The sequence below is a fragment of the Gopherus evgoodei genome, unplaced genomic scaffold (assembly GCF_007399415.2).
Source record: "Gopherus evgoodei ecotype Sinaloan lineage unplaced genomic scaffold, rGopEvg1_v1.p scaffold_40_arrow_ctg1, whole genome shotgun sequence".
In the NCBI taxonomy this organism is placed as follows: Eukaryota; Metazoa; Chordata; order Testudines; family Testudinidae; genus Gopherus; species Gopherus evgoodei.
In genome coordinates this window covers 3,236,761-3,264,740 of record NW_022060061.1, presented here as the reverse complement: position 1 = coordinate 3,264,740, position 27,980 = coordinate 3,236,761, and the positions used below count along the sequence as shown (strand labels likewise).

The following is a 27,980-nucleotide window of genomic DNA, read 5'->3' as shown; positions in this document are numbered from 1 at the left end:
CGGGGCGAGCACTGCCACTCTCAACATGGCGGCCCGAAGGCGCCGTTTCCTTTGTCTCTCCCGCCTCCATCCTTGTGCGGGCGCCCAAGCGGATGTGAGCCGCCGCTGACTTCCGGTTTCTCTGGCGTGGACCCTGGACCCTTCTCCACGGGGATTCCGCCCCCTCCTCGGGTACCGGGGGCTGGCCGGCGGGGGCGGGGCTGGGGCCATAGGGGCCCTGGGGGAGGGGCGAGCCTGGGGCTATAGGGGCCCTGGGGGGTGAGTTCCATTCTATAGGGGCCTCCATGGGGCAGGGGAGAGCTGGATCCATGGGGGCCGCAGCGGGGTCTCTATAGGGGCCGCAGTGGGGGCGGGGCTGGGTCTATAAGGGCCCTGGGGGGGTGAGATCCATTCTATAGGGGCCTCCATGGGGCAGGGGGGAGCTGGATCCATGGGGGCCGCAGCGGGGTCTCTATAGGGGCCGCAGTGGGGGAGGGGCTGGGTCTATAGGGGCCCTGGGGGGGGGTGAGTTCCATTCTATAGGGGCCTCCATGGGGCAGGGGGGAGCTGGATCCATGGGGGCCGCAGCGGGGTCTCTATAGGGGCCGCAGTGGGGGCGGGGCTGGGTCTATAGGGGTCTCTGGGGGGGTGAGTTCCATTCTATAGGGGCCTCCATGGGGCAGGGGGGAGCTGGATCCATGGGGGCCGCAGCGGGGTCTCTATAGGGGCCGCAGTGGGGGAGGGGCTGGGTCTATAGGGGTCTCTGGGGGGCGGATGGGGCTGGGCTGCATCTATGGGGCCGCAGTGGGGGCTGGGATCTATAGGAGCCCTGATGGGGGGGTGAGCTCAGTTCTATAGAGGCCTCCATGGGGCAGGGGGGAGCTGGGTCTATAGGGGCCTCAGCCGGAGTGGGGCTGCTGTGGGGCTGCGGACTGTGCCCCTCAGTGGGGCAGGAGCTGGGGAGGGCGCTGCAGGCGCTGGGCTGTCAGGGACGTGTTCCTGCGGGGGCTTTATAGGATCTGAGCCCCCCCCGCCGAGGAACCGTGCAGAGGAACCAGCTGCCCGCCCTGGCTCTCTTCTCTCCCCTCCCCACCAGGATCTGCTGCCTCTGCCTGTGGATCATGCTGCTGCCGCTGCTGCTGCCCACACTGAGCGCCCTGGCCTCTGCCGTGGAGGTGAAGCGACCCCGGGGGGTCTCTCTGACCAGTACGTTACCAGGAGCTGGCACACAGTCCCATACTGAATTGGGTCCCTGGCCCTTTAAAAAGGGCTTGGGGGCGTGGCTAGTTAAAGGAAATGCCCCTTTGTCATCTAGCTGCCCCTTTATGGGGGCAGAGCCGCTGCACCCACCCAGGCACCTCCACCATTGGCTAGCAGCTCTGAGTTCATGGATGTTCCGGGCCCCATAATCCCCCGCCAAGGTAGATGGTATTTAACTAGCTGGGGAAACTGAGGCACAGAGCAGGTGAGTGCTTATCCCCAAGATATTCTGGGAAATCGGGGTTTGAGCCAGGACTAGAGCCCAGGAGTCCTAAATTACCACTCCTGCTTTAATCATTATGCCCCAAGCCCCTCCCAGAGCTGGGAATAGAACCCAGGGGTCCTGACTCTCAGCCCCCTGCTCTAACCACTCCCTTCCCAGATCTCAGAAGAGAACGTGGGGTCCTGACTCCAAGCCCCCCTGCTGTAACTACTAGCCCGCAGCTCTACCTGTGAGGCCTGGGGGACCGCAGCAGTCGAGTTGCCTTCTATTTGGCAAGCGAGGGTAGCAGAGTAAAAGCTCTGCAACCTGAGTCATTAAAATCAGGGTGTTCTTAATGAGCCGCCCCTCCTCTCTGGACTGCGGGCGCCGTGGTGTCAGGGCTGATGGGTGACAGCTTGTCCTAGTACTTGGGTGGGGTCTGGAGGAAGCGCAGGCCCCAAGAGGGAGGGGTTGTGGGTGCATCTCCACAGATTCCCCCTTCCCTGTCACGTCTCCGGTTCTCTCCCTCCCAGACCATCACTTCTATGAGGAATTGAAGCCGTTCACCTGCCTGGACGGGTCTTCAACCATCGCCTTCGAGTGGGTCAATGACGATTACTGCGACTGTCAGGATGGCTCGGACGAGCCAGGTGGGTGACGGGCCGGAGAGCCCCCCCTGCCGGTAAGGCAGCAGCGTGCCCCATCCTGGTGTTCGCTGCTGCGTTGGCGTGGGGCTGTGCCCGAAAGAGCAGAGGGCACATGCGGGGACTGGGGGGAAGAGGACACAAGGCAGCTATGGGTGGCATGATGGGAGGCACGAAGTAGAGGGGCAAAGAGGGGACTGAGGGGGTGTCGCTCACTCCCCTCAAACGTGGCTTGGCACATCTCATCTAGTCAATTCCCTGCCATCGCTGGGGCCCCGGGGACACTTTGGCCTCTCCTGGTCTCTGCCCATGGCACAGCTTAGCCTCCAGAGGGAGGGGGACTGAAATCACGTCCGGTCCTGAGGCACGGTCCCCAGCCTGTGCTGGCCAGGAGGACAGGCCAGGTGATCCCTTCTGGTGTTCGATGCGCTGAAATAAGCCTCGCGTTTCTCTGTCCTCGCTACCCTTGCGCTCGGAGGTTGCGCTAAGCACGCCCTGTGGCTGAGCCGTGCGGTGGGTGCTGTCCCAGGGAACTGGGGGAGAATCTGCTTGGGGGTGGGAGGGGAGGCGTTGGAGGCCTGTCAGCCCCCTGCAGCCACGCTGCAGACTGGTTGGGCAGGCAGGCTACGCTCGCTGGAGCGTTAGCTGTGGGCTATGTAGCTATGTAGACGGGACTCGGGTTACGTGTGCTGTGAAGCCTGGCCCTGAGGGCGAGGAGACCGGGCAGATGCCCGCTGTGGGTCTGTGCTTTGCCAACCAGCAGGGCTGTTGTGTGTCTTTCAGGGACCTCGGCTTGCCCCAACGGCCGGTTTCACTGCACCAACGCCGGCTACCGGCCACAGTACATCCCCTCCTCCCGCGTCAACGACGGCGTCTGCGGTAAGCTGGGCCGCCCCTGCTCGGGAACCGGGGGGGGGCGCTCTGCCTGGGGGCGCAGGGCGGGGCCATGACAGCCGCTCTTGTCTCACTTTCAGATTGCTGCGACGCCACGGACGAGTACAACAGCGGCTTCGTGTGTGAGAATACCTGCAAGTAAGAGCAGCCCGCGGGCTGGGATCAGAGTCGTCTGGGGGCACTGGATGGCTCGGGGGCCATGGGGCCTTTCCCCTCTAGGTGGCACCAGCTCCAGTCTGGCCCAAGGCAGGGGACTGGCTGGCTCAGGAGGTGGAGAATGGGACACAGGGACTTTCCGCTGTAGGGGGTGCTGGCTCTGATCTGGCCCTAGGACAGGGAAGTGGCTGGCTCAACGGCATGGAGTGGGCCACAGGGCCTTTCCCCTGTAGGGGGCGCTGGCTCTGATCTGGCCCTAGGACAGGAAAGTGGCTGGCTCAGCGGCATGGAGTGGGCCACGGGGCCTATCCCCTGTAGGGGGGCGCTGGCTCTGATCTGGCCCTAGGGCAGGGAAGTGGCTGGCTCAGGGACATGGAGTGGGCCACGGGGCCTATCCCCTGTAGGGGGCGCTGGCTCTGATCTGGCTCTAGGGCAGGGAAGTGGCTGTCTAGGGGGCGCTGGCTCTGATCTGGCCCTAGGGCAGGGAAGTGGCTGGCTCAGGGGCATGGAGTGGGCCACGGGGCCTTTCCCCTCTAGGAGGCGCTGGCTCTGATCTGGCCCGAGGGTGGGGAAGTGGCTGGCTGGCTCAGGGCCCCTTGAGGGCTCTGTCTCCCATTGAGTTGCACCCCTGTGTTTAGTGCCTTGTCCCGGGGGGTTCAGTCCAGTACCCAGCACATGGATGTCTTCTCATGGAAATCGCCACCCAACCTGGCACCCCCATCTCAGCAAAGCAGCCACGGGTCGATGGGGCCCTGGGGTGGGTGACTCCAACCCAGGGCTAGGCTGGTTCGGGGTGCGGGGTGGGGGAGCCAGCCCTGCTCCGAGCAGGGACTTGGCTTATTAACTTGTCAGCTCCTGGGGGAAGCTTAAACTTGGGTGCCTATCGCTGACAGCAGAACTGACCGGGGAAGGCTTGGCCCTGCTCAGCTGGCCCGTCCCTGCGCCAGCCCAGTAGCCAGCTGCCGCCTGGTGCGTCCCATCTCCGCAGCACCTGCTAACACAGCCCGTGACCACATGGTGCCCCTCTCTAGAGGCCGCACCCGTACAGGTGTGAGTCCCAGCCCTGGGGTCTCTCCCTCGGGCAGGAGAGCTCATGCCCTTAGATCCAGCAGTCCCAGGCTCGGTCCCTGGCGCCGCTGGCTCATGCAGGGGCCTCTCGCCTCTCCCCACCCCGTGCAGAGAGATGGGCCGGAAGGAGCGGGAGGCGCTGGCCCAGATGGCAGAAGTGGCCAGGGAAGGCTTCCAACTCAAGCAGGTGCTGATTGAAGAAGCGAGCAAGGGCAGGGAAGACAAGCAGGTGAGGAGATCGGGGAGCTGGGGGCCGGGTCCCTGCGCTGGTGAGACCAGCCGGGTCGTGGGCATGGAGCCGCCCCTGGGGCCCGGCTGCCGAGGAGGGAGCTCAGAGCAGCATCGGGAGCGCGTCAGCGTCGCTTGCTTGGGTCCGTTGATGCCGCAGCCCCATGGCAGTGTGAGCTGTGAACCCACCACAGACACGGTTCCTAGGCTGAGCCGGGCCCGCCTGGCTCTGCAGCGTAGCTGTAGCCATGGTGAGGGAGCATGGCCCAGGGGAGAGGTCGGTTCTGCTCCCAGCCGCGGGGTAGGGGGTGATGTAGGCTTCAATCCGGGAGGGGAATGGATTGGGGATCAGGACTCCTGGGTTCAGTTCCCAGCTCTGCTGCTGGGCGACCTTGGGCCAGTCGCTGCATCCCCTCCCCGTGCCTCAGTCCCCTGCATGTGGAACAGAGATGATCCCTGCAGCGGGTGATGAGAGTAAATCCGGTGCAGGAGTGGGGAGCTGTGGCCTGAGGGCCTGAGCCCCCTAGCTGGGCAGGGGCCACTGCTTGGTGACTGCTGAGCGGGCCTGGGCCCGTCCCGCTTCCTAACGCCCCCCACGCTGCGCGGGCCCGGGCCCGGCCCGCTCCCCAACACTCCCACTCGCCCCGTGCAGAGGACACTGGCTGAGCTACAGGAGGGGAAGAAGTCTCTGGAGGAGCAAGTGGAGACTCTGAGATCGGTGAAGGACACAGCAGAGAAGCCAGAAAAGGAAGCCAAGGAGATTCACCAGAAGAAGTGGGAGGGTGAGGGCAGTGCCTGCTCCATGGGGCTCTGGGGGAGGGGGAGGGTGGTGCCTGCTCCGTGGGGCCCTGGGGGAGGGGGAGGGCTCTGGGGGAGCGGGAGGGCGATGCCTGCTCCGTGGGGCTCTGGGGGAAGGGGAGGGCGGTGCCTCCTCCGTGGGGCTCTGGGGGAAGGGGAGGGCGGTGCCTCCTCCGTGGGGCTCTGGGGGAAGGGGAGGGCGGTGCCTGCTCCGTGGGGCTCTGGGGGAGCGGGAGGGCGGTGCCTGCTCCGTGGGGCTCTGGGGGAGCGGGAGGGCAGTGCCTGCTCCGTGGGGCTCTGGGGAAGTGGGAAGGCTCTGAAGGGGCGAGAGGACAGTGCCTGCTCCGTGGGGCTCTGGGGGGAGCGGGAGGGCAGTGCCTGCTCCGTGGGGCTCTGGGGGAAGGGGAGGGCGGTGCCTGCTCCGTGGGGCTCTGGGGGAAGGGGAGGGTGGTGCCTGCTCCGTGGGGCCCTGGGGGAGGGGGAGGGCTCTGGGGGAGCGGGAGGGCGATGCCTGCTCTGTGGGGCTCTGGGGGAGCGGGAGGGCGATGCCTGCTCTGTGGGGCTCTGGGGGAAGGGGAGGGTGGTGCCTGCTCCGTGGGGCTCTGGGGGAAGGGGAGGGTGGTGCCTGCTCCGTGGGGCTCTGGGGGAAGGGGAGGGCGGTGCCTGCTCCGTGGGGCTCTGGGGGAAGGGGAGGGCGGTGCCTGCTCCGTGGGGCTCTGGGGGAAGGGGAGGGTGGTGCCTGCTCCGTGGGGCCCTGGGGGAGGGGGAGGGCTCTGGGGGAGCGGGAGGGCGATGCCTGCTCTGTGGGGCTCTGGGGGAGCGGGAGGGCGATGCCTGCTCTGTGGGGCTCTGGGGGAAGGGGAGGGCGGTGCCTGCTCCGTGGGGCTCTGGGGGAAGGGGAGGGCGGTGCCTGCTCCGTGGGGCTCTGGGGGAAGGGGAGGGCGGTGCCTGCTCCGTGGGGCTCTGGGGGAAGGGGAGGGCGGTGCCTGCTCCGTGGGGCTCTGGGGGAAGGGGAGGGCGGTGCCTCCTCCGTGGGGCTCTGGGGGAAGGGGAGGGCGGTGCCTGCTCCGTGGGGCTCTGGGGGAGCGGGAGGGCGGTGCCTGCTCCGTGGGGCCCTGGGGGAGGGGGAGGGCTCTGGGGGAGCGGGAGGGCGATGCCTGCTCTGTGGGGCTCTGGGGGAGCGGGAGGGCGATGCCTGCTCTGTGGGGCTCTGGGGGAAGGGGAGGGTGGTGCCTGCTCCGTGGGGCTCTGGGGGAAGGGGAGGGCGGTGCCTGCTCCGTGGGGCTCTGGGGGAAGGGGAGGGCGGTGCCTGCTCCGTGGGGCTCTGGGGGAAGGGGAGGGCGGTGCCTCCTCCGTGGGGCTCTGGGGGAAGGGGAGGGCGGTGCCTGCTCCGTGGGGCTCTGGGGGAGCGGGAGGGCGGTGCCTGCTCCGTGGGGCTCTGGGGGAGCGGGAGGGCGGTGCCTGCTCCGTGGGGCTCTGGGGAAGTGGGAAGGCTCTGAAGGGGCGAGAGGACAGTGCCTGCTCCGTGGGGCTCTGGGGGGAGCGGGAGGGCAGTGCCTGCTCCGTGGGGCTCTGGGGGGAGCGGGAGGGCAGTGCCTGCTCCATGGGGCTCTTGGGGAGGGGGAGGGTGCCCGGCAGGCTCTGTGGGGCTGGGAGCAGTGCCGTGAAAGGCAGCAGGGCCCAGTGGGCAGCGCACCAGGGCGGCAGTCAGGCTCCCCTCTCCCAGGGAGTGCAGCAGACTGGTTAGGTCAGGGAACGGGGCGCCAGGCCCCCTGGTTCGGGGCCTAGCTCCGGGAGAGGAGCGGGGACCAGTGGAGAGATGGGGGGTTCGGGAGCCATTGGGGGGGCTTTGCAGGCTCCATCCCTTTGTCCCTCTCGCAGGGACTCCTGCCACCTGTTAGCAAACCCGGCTCCGGCCCTTCCCAGCTGGGGCCACACGGCTGAGCCCTGGCCTGGGACTGGGGGAAGCCGGGTTCCAATCTTAGCTCCGACCGGGACTCGGGCAAGTCACTGGCTCCCTTGGGGCTGCAGCTCCCTGACGTCAGTGCGGTGCCAGCGTGAGGGCGCCCCCCAGGGGGACACTGAGGTGCGGGGGTGCCGTGCCCTAACCGCAGCTCTGTGGCTGGTCCCACACAGAACAGAAGGCGGCCGAGAAGGCGGCGCGGGAGCAGGCCCGAGCCAGCGAAGCCTTCCAGGAGCTGGACGATGACGGGGACGGCCTGTGAGTCTGGAGCTGGGGGGGGGAGGGTGAGCAGTGCCCCCTGCCTGTGTGTGCTCCCGGAGCAGGGCCTGGCCTGGCTGGTGCCTTTGCCCCTCACAGAAGTGGGTGAGGCTGAGACCAGACCCCCCTGCAGATGCCCGTGAACTCTGCCTTCGATCCCTGCTGCCATCTCCCCCGGCCCCTCCCCTCCGCCAGTCTCCCTCCGGGCCAGCACAAGACCCCGGTGGTGCTGGGATAACCTGCCCCAGGGCAACCCCCCCCACTGCCCCGGCATTGCTCGGGCGATGCCCAGGGAGCTCGCTTCAGCCAGGCGGCCTGGGGCTCGTTGCAGACGGCCCAGGCCAGCACTGGAGAGAGGTGGGGGGAGCCAGGCACACTGAGCAACCGGACAAGGGGCGCAGGTCAGAGGTGACCCATCCATGTGGGTCGGTGAGGTGCCAGCAAGTCCCAAAGGAGATTGGCAGATGGGCATGTGGGGCAGGCGCCTCTCCAGCTGCTTGGTCCCTCGCCAGCCGGAGGCCCTCAGACCCACGTTGTCTCCACATCCGCCCTCCGCATGGAAGTCCTCATCTGGAATACTGTGTGCAGTTCTGGTCTCCCATGTTTAAGAAGGATGAATCCAAACTGGAACAGGTTCAGAGAAGGGCGACTAGGATGATCCGAGGAATGGAAAACCTGTCATATGAAAGGAGACTCAAAGAGCTTGGCTTGTTTAGTCTAGCCAAAAGAAGGCTGAGGGGGATATGCTTGTTCTTTATAAATATATCAGAGGGATTAATATTAGGGAGGGAGAGGAATTATTTAAGCTTAGTACCAATGTAGACACAAGAACAAATGGGTATAAACTGGGCACTAGGAAGTTTAGACTTGAAATTAGATGAAGGTTTCTAACCATTAGAGGAGTGAAGTTCTGGAACAGCCTTCCAAGGGGAGTAGTGGGGGCAAAAGACATATCTGGCTTTGAGACCAAGCTTGATAAGTTTATGGAAGGGATGGTATGATGGGATAGCTTAATTTTGGCAATTGATCTTTGATTATCAGCAGATAAGTATGCCATGTGGGTGGTGATGGGATGTTGGATTGGATGGGATCTGAGTTACTGCAGAGAATTCTTTCCTGCTGGCTGGTGAGTCTTGCTCACATGCTCAGGGTTTAGCTGATCGGCATATTTGGGGCCGGGAAGGAATTTTCCTCCAGGACAGATTGGCAGAGGCCCTGGAGGTTTTTCGCCTTCCTCGGCAGCGTGGGGCATGGGTCACTTGCTGGTGGATTCTCTGCAGCTTGAGGTCTTCAAACCACAATTCAAAGACTTCAATAACTTGGACATAGGTTAGGGGTTTGTTATAGAAGTGGATGGGTGAGATTCTGTGGCCTGCTTTGTGCAGGAGGTCAGACTAGATGATCATATTGGTCCCTTCTGGCCCTAAAGTCTGTGAGTCTAAGAGGTCACCAGCTCACGCATCCTCCCGCTTCTCCTGGCCACAGGGTGTCGGTGGCGGAGCTCCAGACCCACGTGGAGCTGGATGTGGATGGAGACGGGACCCTCTCTGAAACGGAAGCCCAGGTATGGAGGGGATGGCGTTCCCGGGGAGTGGGGAGGATGGCGTTTCCGGATTGGGGGGGGGGGGGCAGCATTCCCAGGACAGAGGCACAGTGATGTCCCAAAGAGTTCTTAGCACGTCTAACATTAACCCTCCAGGTGGGGTCATCCTCCAGTCACCAACAGGGAAACTGAGGCAGGGAAGGGCCTTGACCAACTTTGCTGAGTCGGTGGCACAACCACAGGGCTGGGAAAAGAACCCCAGGAGTCCTGAATCCCAGCCCCACCCCCTGGTTTAACCACTGACCTCACTCCCCTCCCAGAGCTGCGTATAGAACCCAGGAGTCTTGACTCCCAGCCCCCCTGCTCTAACCAACTAGACCCCGCTCCCCTCCAGATAGAATCCCATGCTCAGATGATTCCTAAACTCTACCCAGGGATTGCTTCATCTCGCACTGAAATGCAGCCACCTCTGGGGTGGGAAGCAGCCGCGTCTTAACAGCTCCCACTATCATCATGTAACAGTGCTCTGTTTGCGTGGGGTGAGATCCTGTCCCACAAACCCCCCCCCCCCATTTGCAGTGAAATCCCACTAATCCCGTTACAAAGGCAGAGCTCCGCCAGCTCGCGGAAACCCTCCCGCACTTGGGCTGCTGTGTTTGCTTCTGTGGCTGCAATGAAACCTGCAGCAATTCAGCTCGGTCCCTGCTGGCCCCCAACTCACCAAAACCCAATTCCACTGCCCCCAAGGGACCAGAGCCACCAGCATCTGTTCCCCCTGTTCTCCAGCAGGTGGCAGTAACGGCTCACAGGCAGGCGTCCTTACTGCTCCGATCCTGAGGGTGTTTTGGGGGGGAGGGGGGTCCCCCCTTCAGCCCTGTTTTCTCTGGGGATTAAGTAGCTTCCTCTCCTGCCCGGTGCTCTGGGTTGCCAGTTGGAATCCAGCCTTGGCCCAGAACGCCGGGAAGCATTAACTGGCTTGGATTAGCTGCCTTGGTAGCCGGAAAAACGCTGATAGCCTGAGCAGAATCCCATTCCCCTGGGGGCAGCTCGAATTTCGGCAGGAGCCTTGTCCGGCTGGCCCCACGCGGCCCTGCCCCGTGCCCCCGGCTCTGGTCTTGTAGGCTCGGCTCCAGATCGCCGGCATCTGGGCGCAGCCCGTACCCGTCGTGGGAGGCGCTTGCTGTTCAGGCCCTCCGGATGGGATCTCGCCCCTAGAAATCGACTCTTCCCCAGGGGAATTTTGGAAGGTGGCTGCCGTGTCGGGCCAAGGCGCAATCTATGGGGCACATTGCGGTAGCGGTTGGAGGCTACAGCTGAGATCTGGGGGCTGCTGGTGTGCCAGGCGCTGCGCAGGCTGCCCTGCCCCCCCCCCCCCCCCCCCGAGCTCTGGAGGGCCCTCTGTTGAGTCAACTGCAGCACAGGTCTGAGAGACCCCAATGAGCGAGGCACAGCACAGACCCCTAGGGAGAGACTGAAAAGGAAGGATGGTTGTCCCTGCTTTAGAGATGGGGAAACCGAGGCACAGAGCCATTTAGAAGTCAGCCAGGGAGACAGTGGCTGAACCCGGAGTCCCAGCTGGGTGCTTTAACCACTGGCCCAGCCTGCCTCTCTGCTAGCCCCAGCTCCTCTCAGCTGCCGTCCTCTTGGCCTCATCTGCATCCGGTGGCAGAGAGTCCCACAGGCCTTGCTGTGCTCTGCTGTAGTCAAGCCTCAGTGCTTCTCTTGCAGACTCTTCTGGGCAACGTCTTGCAGGCCGACGCCTCCAGCTTCCAGGACACCGTGTGGGCTGCAATCAAGGAAAACTACAAGCCCGAGGTCAGTGCTCAGGCCGACCCTCCTCCGAGGGGGCCTCTGCATCCATCTCAGTCTGGAATAACGTAGCGAGCCCCTGGCAGCATTGTCCAGTGGATAGAGCATGGACTGAAACCTGTGTTCCGCTCCTGGCTCTGCCGCAGACCAGCTGGGTGAGCTGGGTGCCTCAGTTTCCCTAGCTCGTACTGCACTAACACACAGCTTACGGGCATGTGGTGTCGCCAGCGTCACCAGTGACTGGGTGTGAAGCCCCCTGGCAGTGTGCAGCATGTTGGGATGATCGGTGGGTGTGCCGCCGGTGGTGAGTCACTTCCCCCATCGGTGCCTCGGTTTCCCCAGCTCTTCTCTCGTGCTTTTCGTCAGGGGAGCTCAAAGTGCTTCACAGAGTAGCTGAGGATCGTTGTCCCCATTGTGCAGGTGGGGAAACTGATGCACAGTGTGGGGAAGTGACACCCCCACAGCAGGGTTGTGGCCCTGTAGGCTGATCACTGCCCCCTGCTCAGTCCCCAGGCTGAGGCCAGGAAAGAGTCCAGGAGTCCAGCCCCCCTACACATTGCCTCATCCGCTGGCCGGCCCTCTCTCTCCCCTGGAACCCTGCTTGGCAGCGTCAGGGAGCAGCCAGGTGCTGCGCTGACGCTGGCCTGTGGCTGCTGTGTGCTTCCAGGCCCTGCCCGATGCCACTCCCCTGCCCGAGGCCCCGGAGCCCCAGCCGGACATGCCCTTGGAGCAACCGGCCCCCGAGGACGACTACGATGAGGAAGAGGAGGAGGAGGGCGACGATGATGAGAGCAACGAAGAGGAGCCGAAGGTAGCGCAGGGGAGGGGCTGTGACCTGGCCCTCGCGGATCCGGGCCAGCTGGGGCAGAGACTCTCCAGAGACCCCAGTCCTTCCAGCCATCTCCCCACGAGTGATGCCTCCTGCTTGCCCCTGGCACTCAGTTTAATCCCAGCTGCTTAACTCTCCTTCCTGCGAGCCTGCTGGAGTCTCCCGAGCCCCTGTGGGAATTAGGGCCATGAGGAAGCTGATAGGATTCAGGCTTCTGAATCCCTGCAGCTCCCCTCCCAGTATCTACCCTGTCCCCCAGGGGACATGCAAGTGACCCCACAGGAGCAGTGGGATCACTGGACCGGGACACGCCCATCTAGCCCAGCATCCCGTCTCCAGTAAGCCAGGGCCAGGTGCCTCCACGGAAGGAGGTGGAATAACCAGCCCCCAGGGACAGGCTCCTCCGAGCTCAGCCCCTTTCCCAGAGGGGAGAGGGAGGGGTGGTTCTAACCCTCCCGAACCCTTGGTCATTCTCCCTCTTGGTCATTCTCCCTCTGTAATCTCATTCTCCGTCTAAACGCCCAGCCCCTCTTGCCCTCCTGCTGAGCTCCGTGCCCTCATGTCGCCGTGAGTTCTGCCGGCTCATTGCATGAACTAGAGAGTTGCATGATCCCAGCGTGGGCTCTGTGCATCCTTCCATTCAGGGACTCCCTGCAGCCTCTCCCCAGCCCTGCCCCCCCCGCAGTGAGCCAGGGGTCCAATCCACCTTCCCTTTGCCCCTTCAGGTCCCCCCACCCAAGCAGCCATCCGACAAGACAGCGGAGGAGGACGAGGCGGAGAAGATGCCCCCGTATGATGAAGCAACACAGGCCCTCATCGACGGTAAGGCTTTAAATCGGGGCCAGAACCTGCCCACGGCGGGGTGGGGAATTCTCTCCCAATGGATTCCTGAATGTGCCAATAAGGTGCTGAATAACTCCACTTCTGGTTGCCAGTGTCCCTGTACAAGTATCAGAGGGGTAGCCGTGTTAGTCTGGATCTGTAAAAGCAGCAAAGAATCCTGTGGCACCTTATAGACTAACAGACGTTTTGGAGCATGAGCTTTCATGGGTGAATGCCCACTTCGTCAGATGCATGTAGTGGAAATTTCCAAGGGCAGGTATATATATGCAAGCAAGCTAGAGATAACGAGGTCAGTTCAATCAGGGAGGATGAGGCCCTGTTCTAGCAGTTGAGGTGTGAAAACCAAGGGAGGAGAAACTGGTTTTGTAGTTGGCAAGCCATTCACAGTCTTTGTTCAATCCTGAGCTGATGGTGTCAAATTTGCAGATGAACTGAAGCTCAGCAGTTTCTCTTTGAAGTCTGGTCCTGAAGTTTTTTTTGCTGCAGGATGGTCACCTTAAGGTCTGCTATAGTGTGGCCAGGGAGGTTGAAGTGTTCTCCCGCAGGTTTTTGTACTTCGCCATTCCTAATGTCTGATTTGTGTCCATTTATCCTTTTCCGTAGAGACTGTCCAGTTTGGCCGATGTGCATAGCAGAGGGGCACTGCTGGCATATGATGGCGTATATTACATTGGTGGATGTGCAGGTGAATGAACCGGTGATGGTGTGGCTGATCTGGTTAGGTCCTGTGATGGTGTCGCTGGTGTAGATATGTGGGCCGAGTTGGCATCGAGGTTTGTTGCATGGATTGGTTCCTGGGCTAGAGTTCCTATGGTGCAGTGTGCAGTTACTGGTGAGAATATGTTTCAGGTTGGCAGGTTGTCTGTGGGCAAGGATTGGCCTGCCACTCAAGGCCTGAGAAAGTGTGGGATCATTGTCCAGGATGGGTTGTAGATCCCTGATGATGCGTTGGAGAGGTTTTAGCTGAGGACTGTATGTGATGGCCAGTGGAGTTCTGTTGGTTTCCTTCTTGGGTTTGTCTTGCAGTAGGAGGCTTCTGGGTACACATCTGGCTCTGTTGATCTGTTTCCTTATTTCCTCCTGCGGGTATTGTAGTTTTGAGAATGCTTGGTGGAGATGTTGTAGGTGTTGGTCTGTGTCTGAGGGGTTAGAGCAGATGCGGTTGTACCTCAGTGCTTGGCTGTAGACAATGGATCGTGTGATGTGCCCGGGATGGAAGCTGGAGGCATGAAGGTAGGCATAGCGGTCGGTAGGTTTTCGGTATAGGGTGATGGTAAGGTGACCATCACTTATTTGCACCGTGGTGTCTAGGAAGTGGACCTTCTGTGTAGATTGGTCCAGGCTGAGGTAGATGGTGGGGTGGAAGCTGTTGAAATCGTGGTGGAATTTTTCCAGAGTCTCCTTCCCATGGTTCCAGATGATGAAGATGTCATCAATGTAGCGTGGGTAGAGAAGGGGCGTGAGTGTACGAGAGCTGAGGAAGCGTTGTTCCAGGTCGGCCATAAAAATATTGGCATGTCCCTGTACAGACATGCAGAGGGAGCTCCGTGTATGTAGCGGGAAGCAGGAGGGACCCCCGATCTCTTAGCCGGGCCCAGAATTCAAACTGGGGTCGCCCCTCATTTCCGTGTGACTCTGCCACCCCGCGTCCCGAAGCCTGGTCCGAATGCCAGCAGCCGTGTGAGCCCCTAGTGAGCGTCGGCAGCTTCTCCTGGCTCAGGGGTCGCTCCGTGACCGACCGAAGTCAACGCGCGTTTACCGGCGTCCCTCACTGGCATCTGGGCTCCCAGCCCAGGGGTGCAGAAGCCCCCAGTGGCGGGTTCCTTGCCACGGCCTCGCATTTGGTGCAAACCTGAACAGCTCCTCTTATTCTCTGTAAATACCGTCGCCAAGAGGCTTCTGGGCCTGCTGGAGGCTGAACGTGCCCCCTGAGCTGTAAACAAAAGCCGTTCGCTCTAAGATTGATGGAGCGCGGGCCGGGCTGCTCGGGCGTGAGCGGGAGGAGTCAGTGAGTCAGAGCGTAGCCAAGAACTCGCCAGTTCCTCTCGACTCCGGGCTCAAGGGCTTTGCCGCCAGTTCCCTTCCAGAGCCGCTTGCCCTGCCAAGACAGGCCCGGAGCTTCAAAGCGACATAGGCGCCTAACTCCCTTTGGTTCCAAGGGGAATTGGGCACCTCAGTACCTTCAAGGGTCTGGGCCAGAGGCAGAAGGCTAAAGCTGTGAGGATGGGCCATGACTCGTGCTCAGTCCCAAGGAACGTGGGAACTGGGCAGCCACCTCTGGGGGTGGCACGGCAGCTGATTGGGGGCGCACAGCAATGCTGCCGAGTGCTGGGGAGGGGTTCGAGGATGGCGAAGTATCAGCAGCTCGAATCGCAAGGAGCAGGAAATGGCAGTTTCCAGCAATACCGTTTCTCTGGCCCCTGTCACCTGGGCACCTCGCAACCTTTAGCGTAGTTCTCAGGCAGGACAGTGGTGTTATCCCCCTGTCCTAGATGGGGAAACTGAGGCACAGAGACGGAGGGACTTGTTCTCACAGAGTCACCGGTCGATGCTCTGGCACTACTCCATACGAAGCCAGTCAGGACTCTGGGGGAGCCTCCTCTCTGGGAGCAGACTGTCTCCGGGCAAGAAGCTTCCACCTTCCTGGGTCTGAGCTCAGGGTATTCAGCATCCCTTGCCCCACCGTGCACTTCCCGCAGCGAGTCCGCACAGGCGGGCTCCTGGGGAAGCCAGAGGGCCTCGCACCCCAACTCCGCAGGCAGACGTGACTGTCAGCCAGAAGATTTATTAGCCGACAGGAACACAGTCCAACCCAGAGCTTGTAGGTACAAGAAACAGGACCCTGAGTCAGGTCCATCTTGGGGCCAGGGAGGCCAGGGCCCCATCTGACCCCCCTCCATTTCCCCAGCCAGCTCCAACCAGAAATGCCCCAGCCCCTCCTCTGGCCTTTTGTCTCTTTCCCCGGGCCAGGAGGTCACCTGATCTCTTTGTTCTCCAACACTTTCAGTTGGCACCTTTGCAGAGGAGAATCCCAGGCCATCAGTTACCAGGAGACAGGGTGTCGGCCATTCTGTGTGCAGATGCTATCACAATGGCCCTTTAGGGATCTGCAACAATCACCCCCTCTTATCCCACCACCTAGATACTTAAGAAATGCATAGGGGAAACTGAGGCACCCTCACAGTATTCTGGGGAAACATTAAGAACATTCCCACTTTGTCACCTGGACCTCAGGTCGGACAGGCTAGCGCTCTAACCACTGGTCCATCCTTCCTCTAGCCAGAATTCGATTCACCTCTTAGGTTTGCGGCCGGTGCACTTTTATTTCCCCCCGGGCAGAGCAAGTGCCATTCCCTGGATGGTATCTGTCCAGCCAGACCACCTTGGATTCCATCCCGCCGTGCCCCGGCCATGGCTCACGCTCTGCCCACACGACCCAGAGGCACCTTTCATCAGGCCCGATGCTGGGGGAACAGTGGATTTCTCCGGCCTGGAACCCAGGAGCCAGCCAAGCCGATCTCACATCTTGGGATCTCAGGATCCTCCTGCCTCTGGGCGCAGAATCCCAAGATGGGGCCGACTTGGGGAATGGCCGGAGCTCAGCACTTCCAGCGACCTCGCCCCGGGGCGCGTGCCCTGTCCGGGACCACCCACCCGTCACAGGACGGAGGATACATTAGCAAACCAGCCGCCGTGTCAAACCAAAGGCTCGCTTCCCTCCCCCTCGCCTGACTGCTCCTGCCGCAGCCTGCGCTGGTGGCGACCCTCTGCCGTCTCTCGGGCGTTGGAAGCCCCCGTTTCATGGCAGCGCCCCTGCCAGCCCCCGTTTCCCCACCTGTTCCGGCAGCAAGGCAGAGGAGGGGCGGGGGAAGCTGACTCATTGTCTCCTTGTAATGAACTCTTTGCATAGAGCAGCGTGAGGGGAGGCGCCTGGCTTTGAGACAGCGCTGGCAGGGCCATGAGAATCCGTCCAGCCCCCTCCCAAAACCCTCCAGTGAAGGTTGTCCCTGGTCCTACTGTTCTTACAGGCAGGAGGGTTTCCTGGTGACTGAACCGAAATCTGCTCTGCTGTAGTTTGAACCTGTTGCCCCTTGTCCTGTGCTCTGTGGCAAGAAAGAGCAGCTTTTCACCAGCTGTTTCACGGCAGCATTTCAAGTATTTGAAGACGACTGTCAGGTCCCCCTCACTCTCCTCTTTTCCAAACTCCGCGGCCCCGGTTCCTTCAGCCTTCGCTCGCGTGGCTGGCGTTCTCTCCATTTGAGCATCTGGGTCGCTCGCCTCTGGGTCCTTCTCAGCTTCTCTCCATCCAAACCTGGGCACCGTGCTCGGGCTGAGGCCCAGCAAGCGCTGATCAGAGCGGGACTCGCCTCCCGTGACTTGCATGCTGGGCCTCTGTCTGTGCAACCTAAAATTGCATTTGCTTTTCCCTGCAACAGCAGCGTGTTGCTGACTCATGGCCTGGCTGGGATGCTCCATGAGTCCCAGAGGCTTCTCGGCAGGGCTGCTGCCAAGCCGGTTCTCCCCCGGCCTGTAATTGTGCAGCTGGTTTTTCTTCCCCCAGGGCAGCACCTCAGCTTTGTCATTTTGTGGTGTGGAGCCCAGTTCTCCCTCTGAACCTTAGCTCTGTCCTCCAGAGTGTTGGCACCCGCCCTCGCGGCTTAACTTCCCACCCGCTGGGAGGCAGGGCAGTGCGGTGCTGTTATCCCCGTGGGCGGATGGGGGAAACTGAGGCTCAGAGAAGTGAAGGCCAGTCCTCAGCCTCTCTGAGCCTCAGTTTCCCCCATCTGCCCATGGGGATAACAGCCCCTCTAGCTGGGGTGCTTTGGGCTCAAGCCAGCTGGGCCTGTCGGAGCTAGTCCTGCCACGGGGCGCTGGCTCCTCTGGCATGGGCAGGTCGCTCTGCAGCCCACAGGGGGTTCGCAGCTGGGCAGCTCTCGCTGGAGCACAGACACAAGCGCAGAGGGTCTGTCCGCACCCCACAGCTAACCCCTCCCCTCCCCCCGGGTTTGTTGGTGCTTTAAGCCCCGGGGCAGGGGTGACGTCGGAGCCTGGGTTCCGGTTTCACGCTGGCTGGAACCCGCCCACCTTGCAGTGTGGACACAGGCTGAATCACTCACGGGCACCAGGTCCTCCTTGCCCTTCCCACAATGCCCCTGAGGGGCAGACAAGTTTCCCCCAGCTGATTGGGAAAGCACCCCTGAGCGGCTCAGCGCGGGCTGCTGCAGGACGCATCCGGGCAGTGCCCTCACTCGGCTTGGGCTTTGCTGTCGGGACGCTCACAGCCAAGCAAGGCCACCCCAGGCCGATCCCCCGAGGGGACCCCAGCGGGGCAGGGGCTCGAAACCGGGGCTGTCCGGTCCTGGTGGCGCCACCTCCCCTCTGCCATGCTGCTGTTACAGTACAGCCGCGTGTTGCCTTTTCTCCGCCAGGCTGCGTCCGGCCCCGTCTCTGCCCATTGGGGGCTTGGCGGCTGGCACCACGCAGCCTGCTGTGCCAGGGCTCACCCCAAGCTGCCTCTTGGCTCCCTCTGTCAAGCATTTGTTACATGCAGCAATAAATGAGGCCTGTGGGGATTGTCTCAAGCCGGGGGGCCCATCTGCCCCGGCATCCTGTCTGCAACAGCGGCTGGACCCCAGTGAATCCAGCTCACTCCTGAGCCCCATTCAACGCATGAAGAGATACGAGCCGTGTTTCTGCCAAGTTACTATTACGTGGGCTGCCTAAGCAGCTCCCTGGGCTAGGATTCAAACCCAGATCTCCAGAATCCCGGTCCGGTGCCTTAACTGCAACCCCAGCCCAGGTGCCAGGCCCTGTTACAGCTCCCGAAGAGAGGGAGAGTTCTGGTAGGAGTCCCCACAGCTGCCTCGCTGCCGATGTCATCACGGCTTCCAACCCGAACTGTCAACACTTCAATGCCGAGTCCAGTGAAATGTACCAGACGGATGCCTGGGCTCTTTACTGCCGCAGTATAACCGCAGGAACGGCCCCAGAGGCGCCTGGATTCTGTGGCCGGGGAGCGGGCGTCTCCCCGGGAACGCAGCCTCGTCAGCATCTGCCCGGCTAAGTGCAGCTGCCTCTCTCCGGGAAGCCGCTCGATACCCGAGGCTGCTCCGTTGAGCCGAAATAGCCCGACGCCGCCCTCGGGAGTGGGGCTCCAGTGCCTGGCTCTGGCCCAGATTTGCTGCCTTGAGCTGAGTCTGCAGAGCTGGGGAGGCCAGATGGCACCATTAGTTTGTCTTCACCGAGTCCGGGAATGTGTGTGTGATCAAAGCACCTTCCAGCCACCCTTGAGCTAAAACCATCAGGAGATAGGGGGACATGGGACACAGCGGCGTCTAAGAGCCCCAAACCCTCCGTCTTGCTGGGGGATCCCAGCAAAGACCAACCTCATTGCTGGGTGAGGTCAAGCCAGAGAGGGGGCATGGGGGGCCAGTGTAACTACTGATGGGGAACCGATAGGGGGAGGGGGGGGGAGAAGGATAATTAACCCCTCCTGGATCACCTACTTAGCAGTAATTAGGCAAAGTAACCCCCGACCCAGCTCCCTAGTGCCGCCAGCCTGCTGGGTGACCTTTGGCAAGTCACTTTCCCACCCTGTGCCTCAGTTTCCCCATCTGAAAATGGGGTGAAGTTTTGGGCCCTCCTAGAACAGCCAGTAGCTGCTGCTCTCTGCTTGCCCCGGGTAGTTCAGATCATTGTGTCGAGGCCAGCGGGCCGGGGCGGGCTCTGTCTCCAAGCTGGGCAGTGCCACCCCTGCAGGCTCATCTGCTGGGGCATTAATCCCGAATAAGCTGGCGTGTGAATTCAAAGCACGGTAGCCTCCACGTGGGGACGCTGTGCTGGTCTGGCTTGTGCCTGGGCCACCCAGTCTCTGTTAAATGAGTTTGAGTGGAGTCACGGCAGGGGGCTGGGGGGCACCCGGAGATGGGTGGCAGAATGACCCTGTCTGCCTGTCCTGCAGTAGCAGTAGGTTGTTTACCACACACCTTTCTCTCCGCGGACTAAGGGGGTAGTGCTGCTGTGGGGCGGCCTGGGGAGCAGAGCCCCCACTGACTTCAAGGCAGGAGCAGCACGTGGCCACCTGCTGCAGCCTCTGGCAAGTGCTGCTGGTTGCCACGGAGGGTACCTGCCTGCCGCAGCTAAACCATATCCCGAACCAGCCCCACGGCGAGCTAGATCCTCTCCCCACATTGGAGAAGGGGCTCTTCAGCACTGGATCTGGGCTGCCAAGGGGGTGGCTCTGCAGACAGGTCAGGAAGCAGCCAGCTGTTGGGCCTGCGTGAAGGCAGCTTGGCAAGTCCCGCGCTGGCTCCTAACAGGCCACGCAAACTTGCTTCTGCCCCCGACGGGGCAGCTGGGGATTGAACGGGCCGCGGCGTCTGTCCCTCGGCTTTGCTGCAGGGGATGCTCCAGGTGGCTGCGCCCCAAGGACACTGTAGGCAAAGCAGCTTGGCCTTCTCCGGCCCCCAGCCTCACCTCCCTGCCTCCAGCCTCACCTCCCTGCCCTCTCTTCCAGCTGCCCAGAAAGCCCGGGAGCAATTTGAAGAAGCCGAAAAGTCTCTGAAGGAAATGGAGGATTCCATCCAGTAAGGGGGCAAACGGAGGGGGGCGGTTAAAGGGGTGTGGCAGGAGTGCAGGCTCGGCATTGGGGCTCCACTTCCACGTTGTCCTGTCCCCTCCCACCCCCTCAGCCTGCCCTGAACAAAATTAACTTGGGAAACTCAGATACCTAGAAATGTGACGAAGCCTCTTGCTAGAGGGTGGGAGACTTTATGGTTAAAGCATGAGATGGGCAGGCAGGACTCCTGGGTTCTGTTCCCTGCTCGGGGGTGGGGTGTGGGCCGAGCTGGGCAGGCAGGACTCCTGGGTTCTGTTCCCCGCTCGGGGGTGGGGTGTGGGCCGAGCTGGGCAGGCAGGACTCCTGGGTTCTGTTCCCCGCTTGGGGGTGGGGTGTGGGCCGAGCTGGGCAGGCAGGACTCCTGGGTTCTGTTCCCCGCTTGGGGGTGGGGTGTGGGCTGTGGATAGAGCTGGGCAGGCAGGACTCCTGGGTTCTGTTCCCCGCTCTGGGGTGGGCTGTGGATAGAGCTGGGCAGGCAGGATCCTGGGTTCTGTTCCCCGCCCTGGGAGAGGATTGTGGTCTAGTGGGTAGCACGGGTGTGAGATAAACAGCAGAGGCATCGGGCTGCAGAGCCCCAGAAAGTGAAACTGCCCAGCCTTGTACTGCGGCTGGGATTGGTGATGAACTGCAGCTAGGGCCAGAAGCCAATTAGCTTTCCCCAATTAAGCTGTTAATGAGGACTGGGGATTTCTGAAAATCCCTTCTTGACAAGGCTCCTTGATCTCCGCTGCTCTCCCGTGTCACAGCCTGGCTGTTATGACTGCAGTGTTGCTGCTCTGGGGTGCGGGGGTTGTTTAATAGAGACACCCACCCACCCCCAGGGGACCATGTGTCCCCTCAGAGCTGTTTATTTGGAGCAGTAAATCAGCTTTCCCGCCCCCCCCACCGCAACCCTGACACCTCCCAGGAGATCACAGCGCGATGGAAGCTGACTATAAAAACAAAAAGTGCCCAACCCCCAAGCTGTCTCCTGTTGATCGCGCCCCACCGCGAACTCCGGGCCTGCCCCTGTCCCGGCCCCAGCGGGGGGCTGCAGCACCCTTAGCGGAGAGACCCGTGGGGGCAGACGCTGCAGGGTGGACACACCAGGCTGCCTTGCTGGGGTTTTCTGGTCCAACCCCGCCTCTCACCCAGCCCCTGGGATTTTTCAGCGTACGTGGGGGCGCCCATAGGGGGCACCAGTTCCTGTTTGGGGCCCAGGTCCAGTAAGGTGCTTCAGCACCCAAGTGACACACACACACCCCGTGCTGGGAGATCTCTCCCGACGCGATACCGTCCCGAACTGGGCTCTGGTGTCTGCGCAGCAGCCAGGCACCCCGTAGAGAGACACTGGGAGCTGCCTTCACCAGTCTCTAACCCACTACCCCCCATCTCCCAGAGCTGGGGATAGAACCCCAGAGTCCGGCTCCCAGCCCCTCCCTGCTCTAACCACTCCCGGAGCGGGGAATCAAACCCCGGAGCCCTGACTCCCTCTCTGCTCCTGCTCTAACCACTAGCTCTCCCTGCTGAAGCTGGGGATAGAACCCAGGAGTCCTGAGTCCCAGGATACACACCGCTCTAACCACTAGACACCACTCTCCTCTTAGTGCGGGGGAGAGAATCCTGGAGTCCAGCTCCCAGCCGCTCCCTGCTCTAACCACTCCCCTCCCCGAGCGGGGAATCAAACCCCGGGGTCTTGGCTCCCAGCCCCTCCAAACGCGAGAGCGAGCTGCAGGTTGTAACCCATTTCGGGGGCGTTGGGGGATGGGCTCTAAAGACCCTTCTCCTGGTCAGACCCGTCCCCCCTCCCCCCCGTTTGAGGTAGACGGCACCCCCTGGAGTTCCAGCCAGGCAGCCTGTTCCGATCAATCGAAATCACCCGAGGTCAGTTCCACCCCCTAAAACGGCAGCAGGTGCCAGACTGGGCCTGTAATTGGAGCCCCTCTTCCAAATCCAAGGGCCTCCCCCACCCCCCGGCCACCTGACGGGGGCTGCTGGTCTGAGCCATCAGCCAGCCCGGAGGGAGGGGTTAGAGACCGGCCCGGGGGGTGGCTGGTCTGAGCCCTCAGCCAGCCCGGAGGGAGGGGTTAGAGACCGGTCTGGGGGGTGGCTGGTCTGAGCCCTCAGCCAGCCCGGAGGGAGGGGTTAGAGACCGGTCCAGGGGGTGGCTGGTCTGAGCCCTCAGCCAGCCCAGAGGGAGGGGTTAGAGACCGGTCTGGGGGGTGGCTGGTCTGAGCCCTCAGCCAGCCCGGATGGAGGGGTTACAGACTGGCCCCGGGGGGTGGCTGGTCTGAGCCCTCAGCCAGCCCGGAGGGAGGGGTTAGAGACCGGTCTGGGGGGTGGCTGGTCTGAGCCCTCAGCCAGCCCGGAGGGAGGGGTTAGAGACCGGTCTGGGGGGTGGCTGGTCTGAGCCCTCAGCCAGCCCGGAGGGAGGGGTTAGAGACCGGCCCGGGGGGTGGCTGGTCTGAGCCCTCAGCCAGCCCGGAGGGAGGGGTTAGAGACCGGTCCGGGGGGTGGCTGGTCTGAGCCCTCAGCCAGCCCGGAGGGAGGGGTTAGAGACCAGCCCGGGGGGGTGGCTGGTCTGAGCCCTCAGCCAGCCCGGAGGGAGGGGTTAGAGACCAGCCCGGGGGGGTGGCTGGTCTGAGCCCTCAGCCAGCCCAGAGGGAGGGGTTAGAGACCAGCCCGGGGGGGTGGCTGGTCTGAGCCCTCAGCCAGCCCGGAGGGAGGGGTTAGAGACCAGCCCGGGGCGGTGGCTGGTCTGAGCCATCTGCCCGCCCGGAGGGAGGGGTTAGAGACCGGCCCGGGGGGTGGCTGGTCTGAGCCCTCAGCCAGCCTGGAGGGAGGGGTTAGAGACCGGCCCGGGGGGTGGCTGGTCTGAGCCATCTGCCCGCCCGGAGGGAGGGGTTAGCTATGGAACGGCGACCGGTCCGGGGGGTGGCTGGTCTGAGCCCTCAGCCAGCCCGGAGGGAGGGGTTAGAGACCGGCCCGGGGGGTGGCTGGTCTGAGCCCTCAGTCAGCACGGAGGGAGGGGTTAGAGACCGGTCCGGGGGGTGGCTGGTCTGAGCCCTCAGTCAGCCTGGAGGGAGGGGTTAGAGACCGGCCCCGGGGGGTGGCTGGTCTGAGCCCTCAGTCAGCCCGGAGGGAGGGGTTAGAGACCGGCCCGGGGGGGTGGCTGGTGGTCTGAGCCCTCAGCCAGCCCGGAGGGAGGGGTTAGAGACCGGCCCGGGGGGTGGCTGGTCTGAGCCCTCAGCCAGCCCGGAGGGAGGGGTTAGAGACCGGCCCGGGGGGTGGCTGGTCTGAGCCCTCAGCCAGCCCAGAGGGAGGGGTTAGAGACCAGCCCGGGGCGGTGGCTGGTCTGAGCCATCTGCCTGCCCGGAGGGAGGGGTTAGAGACCGGCCTGGGGGGTGGCTGGTCTGAGCCATCTGCCCGCCCGGAGGGAGGGGTTAGAGACCGGCCCGTGGGGGTGGCTGGTGGTCTGAGCCCTCAGCCAGCCCGGAGGGAGGGGTTAGAGACCGACCTGGGGGGTGGCTGGTCTGAGCCATCTGCCCGCCCGGAGGGAGGGGTTAGAGACCGGCCCGGGGGGTGGCTGGTCTGAGCCCTCAGTCAGCCCGGAGGGAGGGGTTAGAGACCGGCCTGGGGGGTGGCTGGTCTGAGCCCTCAGCCAGCCCGGAGGGAGGGGTTAGAGACCGGCCCGGGGGGTGGCTGGTCTGAGCCCTCAGTCAGCCCGGAGGGAGGGGTTAGAGACCGGCCTGGGGGGTGGCTGGTCTGAGCCCTCAGTCAGCCCGGAGGGAGGGGTTAGAGACCGGCCCTGGGGGGGTGGCTGGTCTGAGCCATCTGCCCGCCCGGAGGGAGGGGTTAGAGACCGGCCCAGGGGGTGGCTGGTCTGAGCCCTCAGCCAGCCCAGAGGGAGGGGTTAGAGACCGGCCCGGGGGGTGGCTGGTCTGAGCCATCTGCCCGCCCGGAGGGAGGGGTTAGAGACCGGCCCGGGGGGTGGCTGGTCTGAGCCATCTGCCCGCCCGGAGGGAGGGGTTAGCTACGGAACGGCGACCGGTCCGGGGGGGATGGCTGGTCTGAGCCCTCAGCCAGCCCGGAGGGAGGGGTTAGCTACTGGAATGGCGACCGGTCCGGGGGGGGTGGCTGGTCTGAGCCCTCAGTCAGCCTGGAGGGAGGAGTTAGAGACCGGCCCCGGGGGGTGGCTGGTCTGAGCCCTCAGTCAGCCCGGAGGGAGGGGTTAGAGACCGGCCCGGGGGGTGGCTGGTCTGAGCCCTCAGCCAGCCCGGAGGGAGGGGTTAGAGACCGACCTGGGGGGTGGCTGGTCTGAGCCATCTGCCCGCCCGGAGGGAGGGGTTAGAGACCAGTCCAGGGGTTGGCTGGTCTGAGCCATCTGCCCGCCCGGAGGGAGGGGCTAGAGACCGACCTGGGGGGTGGCTGGTCTGAGCCCTCAGTCAGCCCGGAGGGAGGGGTTAGAGACTGGCCCGGGGGGGTGGCTGGTCTGAGCCCTCAGCCAGCCCGGAGGGAGGGGTTAGAGATCGGCCTGGGGGGTGGCTGGTCTGAGCCATCTGCCCGCCCGGAGGGAGGGGTTAGAGACCGACCTGGGGGGTGGCTGGTCTGAGCCCTCAGCCAGCCCGGAGGGAGGGGTTAGAGACCGGCCCGTGGGGGTGGCTGGTGGTCTGAGCCCTCAGCCAGCCTGGAGGGAGGGGATAGAGACCGACCTGGGGGGTGGCTGGTCTGAGCCATCTGCCCGCCCGGAGGGAGGGGTTAGAGACCGACCTGGGGGGTGGCTGGTCTGAGCCCTCAGCCAGCCCGGAGGGAGGGGTTAGAGACCGGCCCGTGGGGGTGGCTGGTGGTCTGAGCCCTCAGCCAGCCCGGAGGGAGGGGTTAGAGACCGGCCCGGGGGGTGGCTGGTCTGAGCCCTCAGCCAGCCCGGAGGGAGGGGTTAGCTACAGGAACGGCGACCGGTCCGGGGGTTGGCTGGTCTGAGCCCTCAGTCAGCACGGAGGGAGGGGTTAGAGACCGGCCCGGGGGGTGGCTGGTCTGAGCCCTCAGCCAGCCCGGAGGGAGGGGTTAGAGACCGGCCCGGGGGGTGGCTGGTCTGAGCCCTCAGCCAGCCCGCAGGGAGGGGTTAGCTAGGGGAACGGCGACCGGCCCGGGCGGTGGCTGCGACAGCTGGCGAGCGCACAGCTGTAAGGGCAGCGGGCGGCCACAGGGTCGGAGCCAGAGGAAGGTCCAGCGTGATCCAGCGGCTGGAACCTGGAGCCAGACAACCTCAGGCTGGAAACTGACAGGGAGCGTACGGAGCCGCTGGCCCAACTGGCCGCTTTGAAATCGAGACGGGGGCTGTCCGAAAGGGCTACCGGGGGCAGGTCTCTGGCCTGTGTCCCTGTGAACAGGGCAGGTGGGATTGGTCAAACCCCAGCAGCAGCCTGGGCGAACATGGAGCCTTCCGTCCCATCAGGAGGGAGGAAGCACCAGTGCCTCTTCCCCCATTACCCTGCCCCCCACTGCTGGGGTGGAGCGCAGCGGGCAGGCTGTGCAGGGTAGAACAGGATGTGGAGCGGGGCAGATCGAAAGGGGAGCTGTGGGGGAAGATCTGGCAGGCTGGGATTTGGCCAGGCCTCTGCTGTTCACACCCCAGCTCTGGCAATGTTCTTTAGGTTGTCCTCCGTGCAGGGGTTCTCTGTTCTGCCATCCACGGGTGGGGAAACTGAGGCACGGGAGAGGAACGTGACTTTCTACGTGGTCTAGGAGCAAGTTAGCACAGCTAGGGATAGAATCCAGGAGTCCTGACTCCCACCCAGCCCCCTGCACTAACCACATACCCCACTGCACTCCTAGGGCTGGGGATAGAACCCAGGAGTCCTGACTCCCAGCCCCCTGCTCTAACCACTAGTCCCAACTCCCCTCCCAGAGCTGAAAGCTCAGCTGCCAGCACTCAGTTAAGCTGGAGTTCGGCAGCTTGGCCAAGGCATCTGGCCCCCTCCCCCCTTCTCCAGCTGACTGCAGCCTGCCCCAGAGAGGCCAGTAATTGGCAGTAGCCCTGGCTACCAGTACTGGGGAGGTAACCCAGACAGCCCCCCCTTGCTGACGGCAGGTGCTCAAGTCCCCTGGGGTCCAGCCCGTGGCAGCTGGCGAGTGTGGCAGGAGCAAAGTGGGGCCTGGAATTTTATCCCCCTCCCCTCCAATATCCCATCTCTGCCCCTCCCAGGGCTGGCTGGGGTCAAGCCCTGGGACTGCCCAGTACCCCCCCCCCCCAAAAAAAAACCCCACCCCCCTCCTCCCATGAGCTAGGTCAGGGAGCTGAAGGCAGGGATGGCCCATTGCAAGTGGGAGATGACTTGAGATCTGAGAATTTCTGGTTGGCACAAAGTGAACCCTGGGAGCCAGGACTCCTGGGTTCCACCCCAGCTCAGGGAGGAGAGTGGGGTCTGGTGGTTAGAGCAGGGGGGAACTGGGAGCCGGGACTCCTGGGTTCTATCCCCAGCCTTGGGATGGGAGTGGGGTCTGGTGGTTAGAGCAGGAGGAGCTGGGAGTCAGGACTCCTGGGTTCTATCCCTGGCTCTGGGAGGGGAGGGGGATCTAGTGGTTAGAGGAGGGGGAGCTGGGAGTCAGGACTCCTGGGTTCTATCCCCAGCTCTGGGAGGGGAGTGGAGTCTAGTGGTTAGAGCAGGGGAATGGGGAATGGGAGCCAGGACTCCTGGGTTCCACCCCAGCTCAGGGAGGGGAGTGGGGTCTGGTGGTTAGAGCAGGAGGGAATGGGAGCCAGGACTCCTGGGCTCTGTTCTCAGCTCAGGGAGGGGAGTGGTGTCTAGTGGCTTGAGTGGTGGTTTCTGTTCCTTCCTCAGGCCCTGACACACACACCCCACGTACTATCACCTTTTTTTGCCTCAGTTTCCCCGTTCTAAAATGAGGCGAGTAACTTTCCCCTGCCTGAGGGGGAGAGACACCATGTCTGCTGGGGGGCTTTGAAAATGAAAAGTGCTGGGAGCAGGGGTGGGGGAGCGGTCACCAGCCACCCTTGTTGTGCCAGGGGGATGGGAGTGAGGGAAGAACCGAGGCTTTAATGCCCCTGAGAGGAGCAGGACTCAGGAGCCAAGGGTGCCGGGGAGTCGCTGCCGTACGGGGTGAATGGAGGGCAGGCCACGGGGGCAAAGGGCTGGCTTCCCAGTGGACCCAGACAGCAGGAAATCATGTCATCCGGGTGGCCCAGAGAGCAAAGCAGAGGTCATGGGGGTGGCGTCCCTGCTCTGTCACTTGAGCACGTCACGGAGCTGCTCTGTGCCTCAGTTTCCCCAGCAGTACACTGTCCTTCCCAAGGGGCTTGGGGGGGGCTAGACACTCTGGCGATGGGGGGGTGGGGTGTGTATGTCCCCGAGAGAGCCGGGGTCTGAAAGGAGCTGAACCGCGGGGCTGACCTCTTCCCCCCGCCCCTGTGTCGTTCCAGGAGTCTGGAGAAGGAGATCTCGTTTGATTTCGGCCCCCAGGGGGAGTTCGCGTATCTCTACAGCCAGTGCTACGAGCTCAGCACCACCGAGTAGGTGCCGGTGATCGGTTTGATTCCCCCCTCCCGCCCTCAAACTGCAAACTTTCCCTGGGGCGCCCTGGGACTGACCCACCTCCAGGATCTCTGAGCCAGCCCGAGGTTTTCGGCCGGACTCCGGCTCTGCCTCTGGGGTAACGCCCAGAGGACGCTCCGCTAACCTCGAGCGATGCATTGAATGTGCTGCTCGCTTGGGATGGTGTCAGCAGGACGCCTGGGTTCCCTTCCCAGCTCCACCACCGGCCTGCTGGATGACGATGGGCAAGTCACGTTCCCGCTCGGTCCTCAGTTTCCCCTCCCACTCAGCTCTCGGTCGGGGGTCCGGGCAGCGCCTGGGGCCCGCTCAGTTGGGGGGCGGGGGGGTGCCAGGGT

At 63.2% G+C, this 27,980-nt stretch overlaps 1 protein-coding gene across 1 annotated transcript; it reads left to right on the top strand.

The window, feature by feature from the left end:
- Positions 1-8: 8 nt before the first annotated feature.
- PRKCSH (protein kinase C substrate 80K-H) lies at positions 9-27,645 on the top strand. Its single transcript, XM_030546013.1, has 14 exons — positions 9-171; positions 1,076-1,185; positions 1,975-2,091; positions 2,869-2,964; positions 3,060-3,117; positions 4,315-4,432; positions 5,084-5,213; positions 7,366-7,450; positions 8,936-9,014; positions 10,722-10,808; positions 11,470-11,613; positions 12,357-12,453; positions 19,991-20,060; positions 27,513-27,645. The coding sequence occupies exons 2-14, from the start codon at positions 1,101-1,103 to the stop codon at positions 27,604-27,606; spliced, it is 1,260 nt and encodes a 419-aa protein (XP_030401873.1). The 5' UTR covers positions 9-171; positions 1,076-1,100; the 3' UTR covers positions 27,607-27,645.
- Positions 27,646-27,980: the final 335 nt, after the last annotated feature.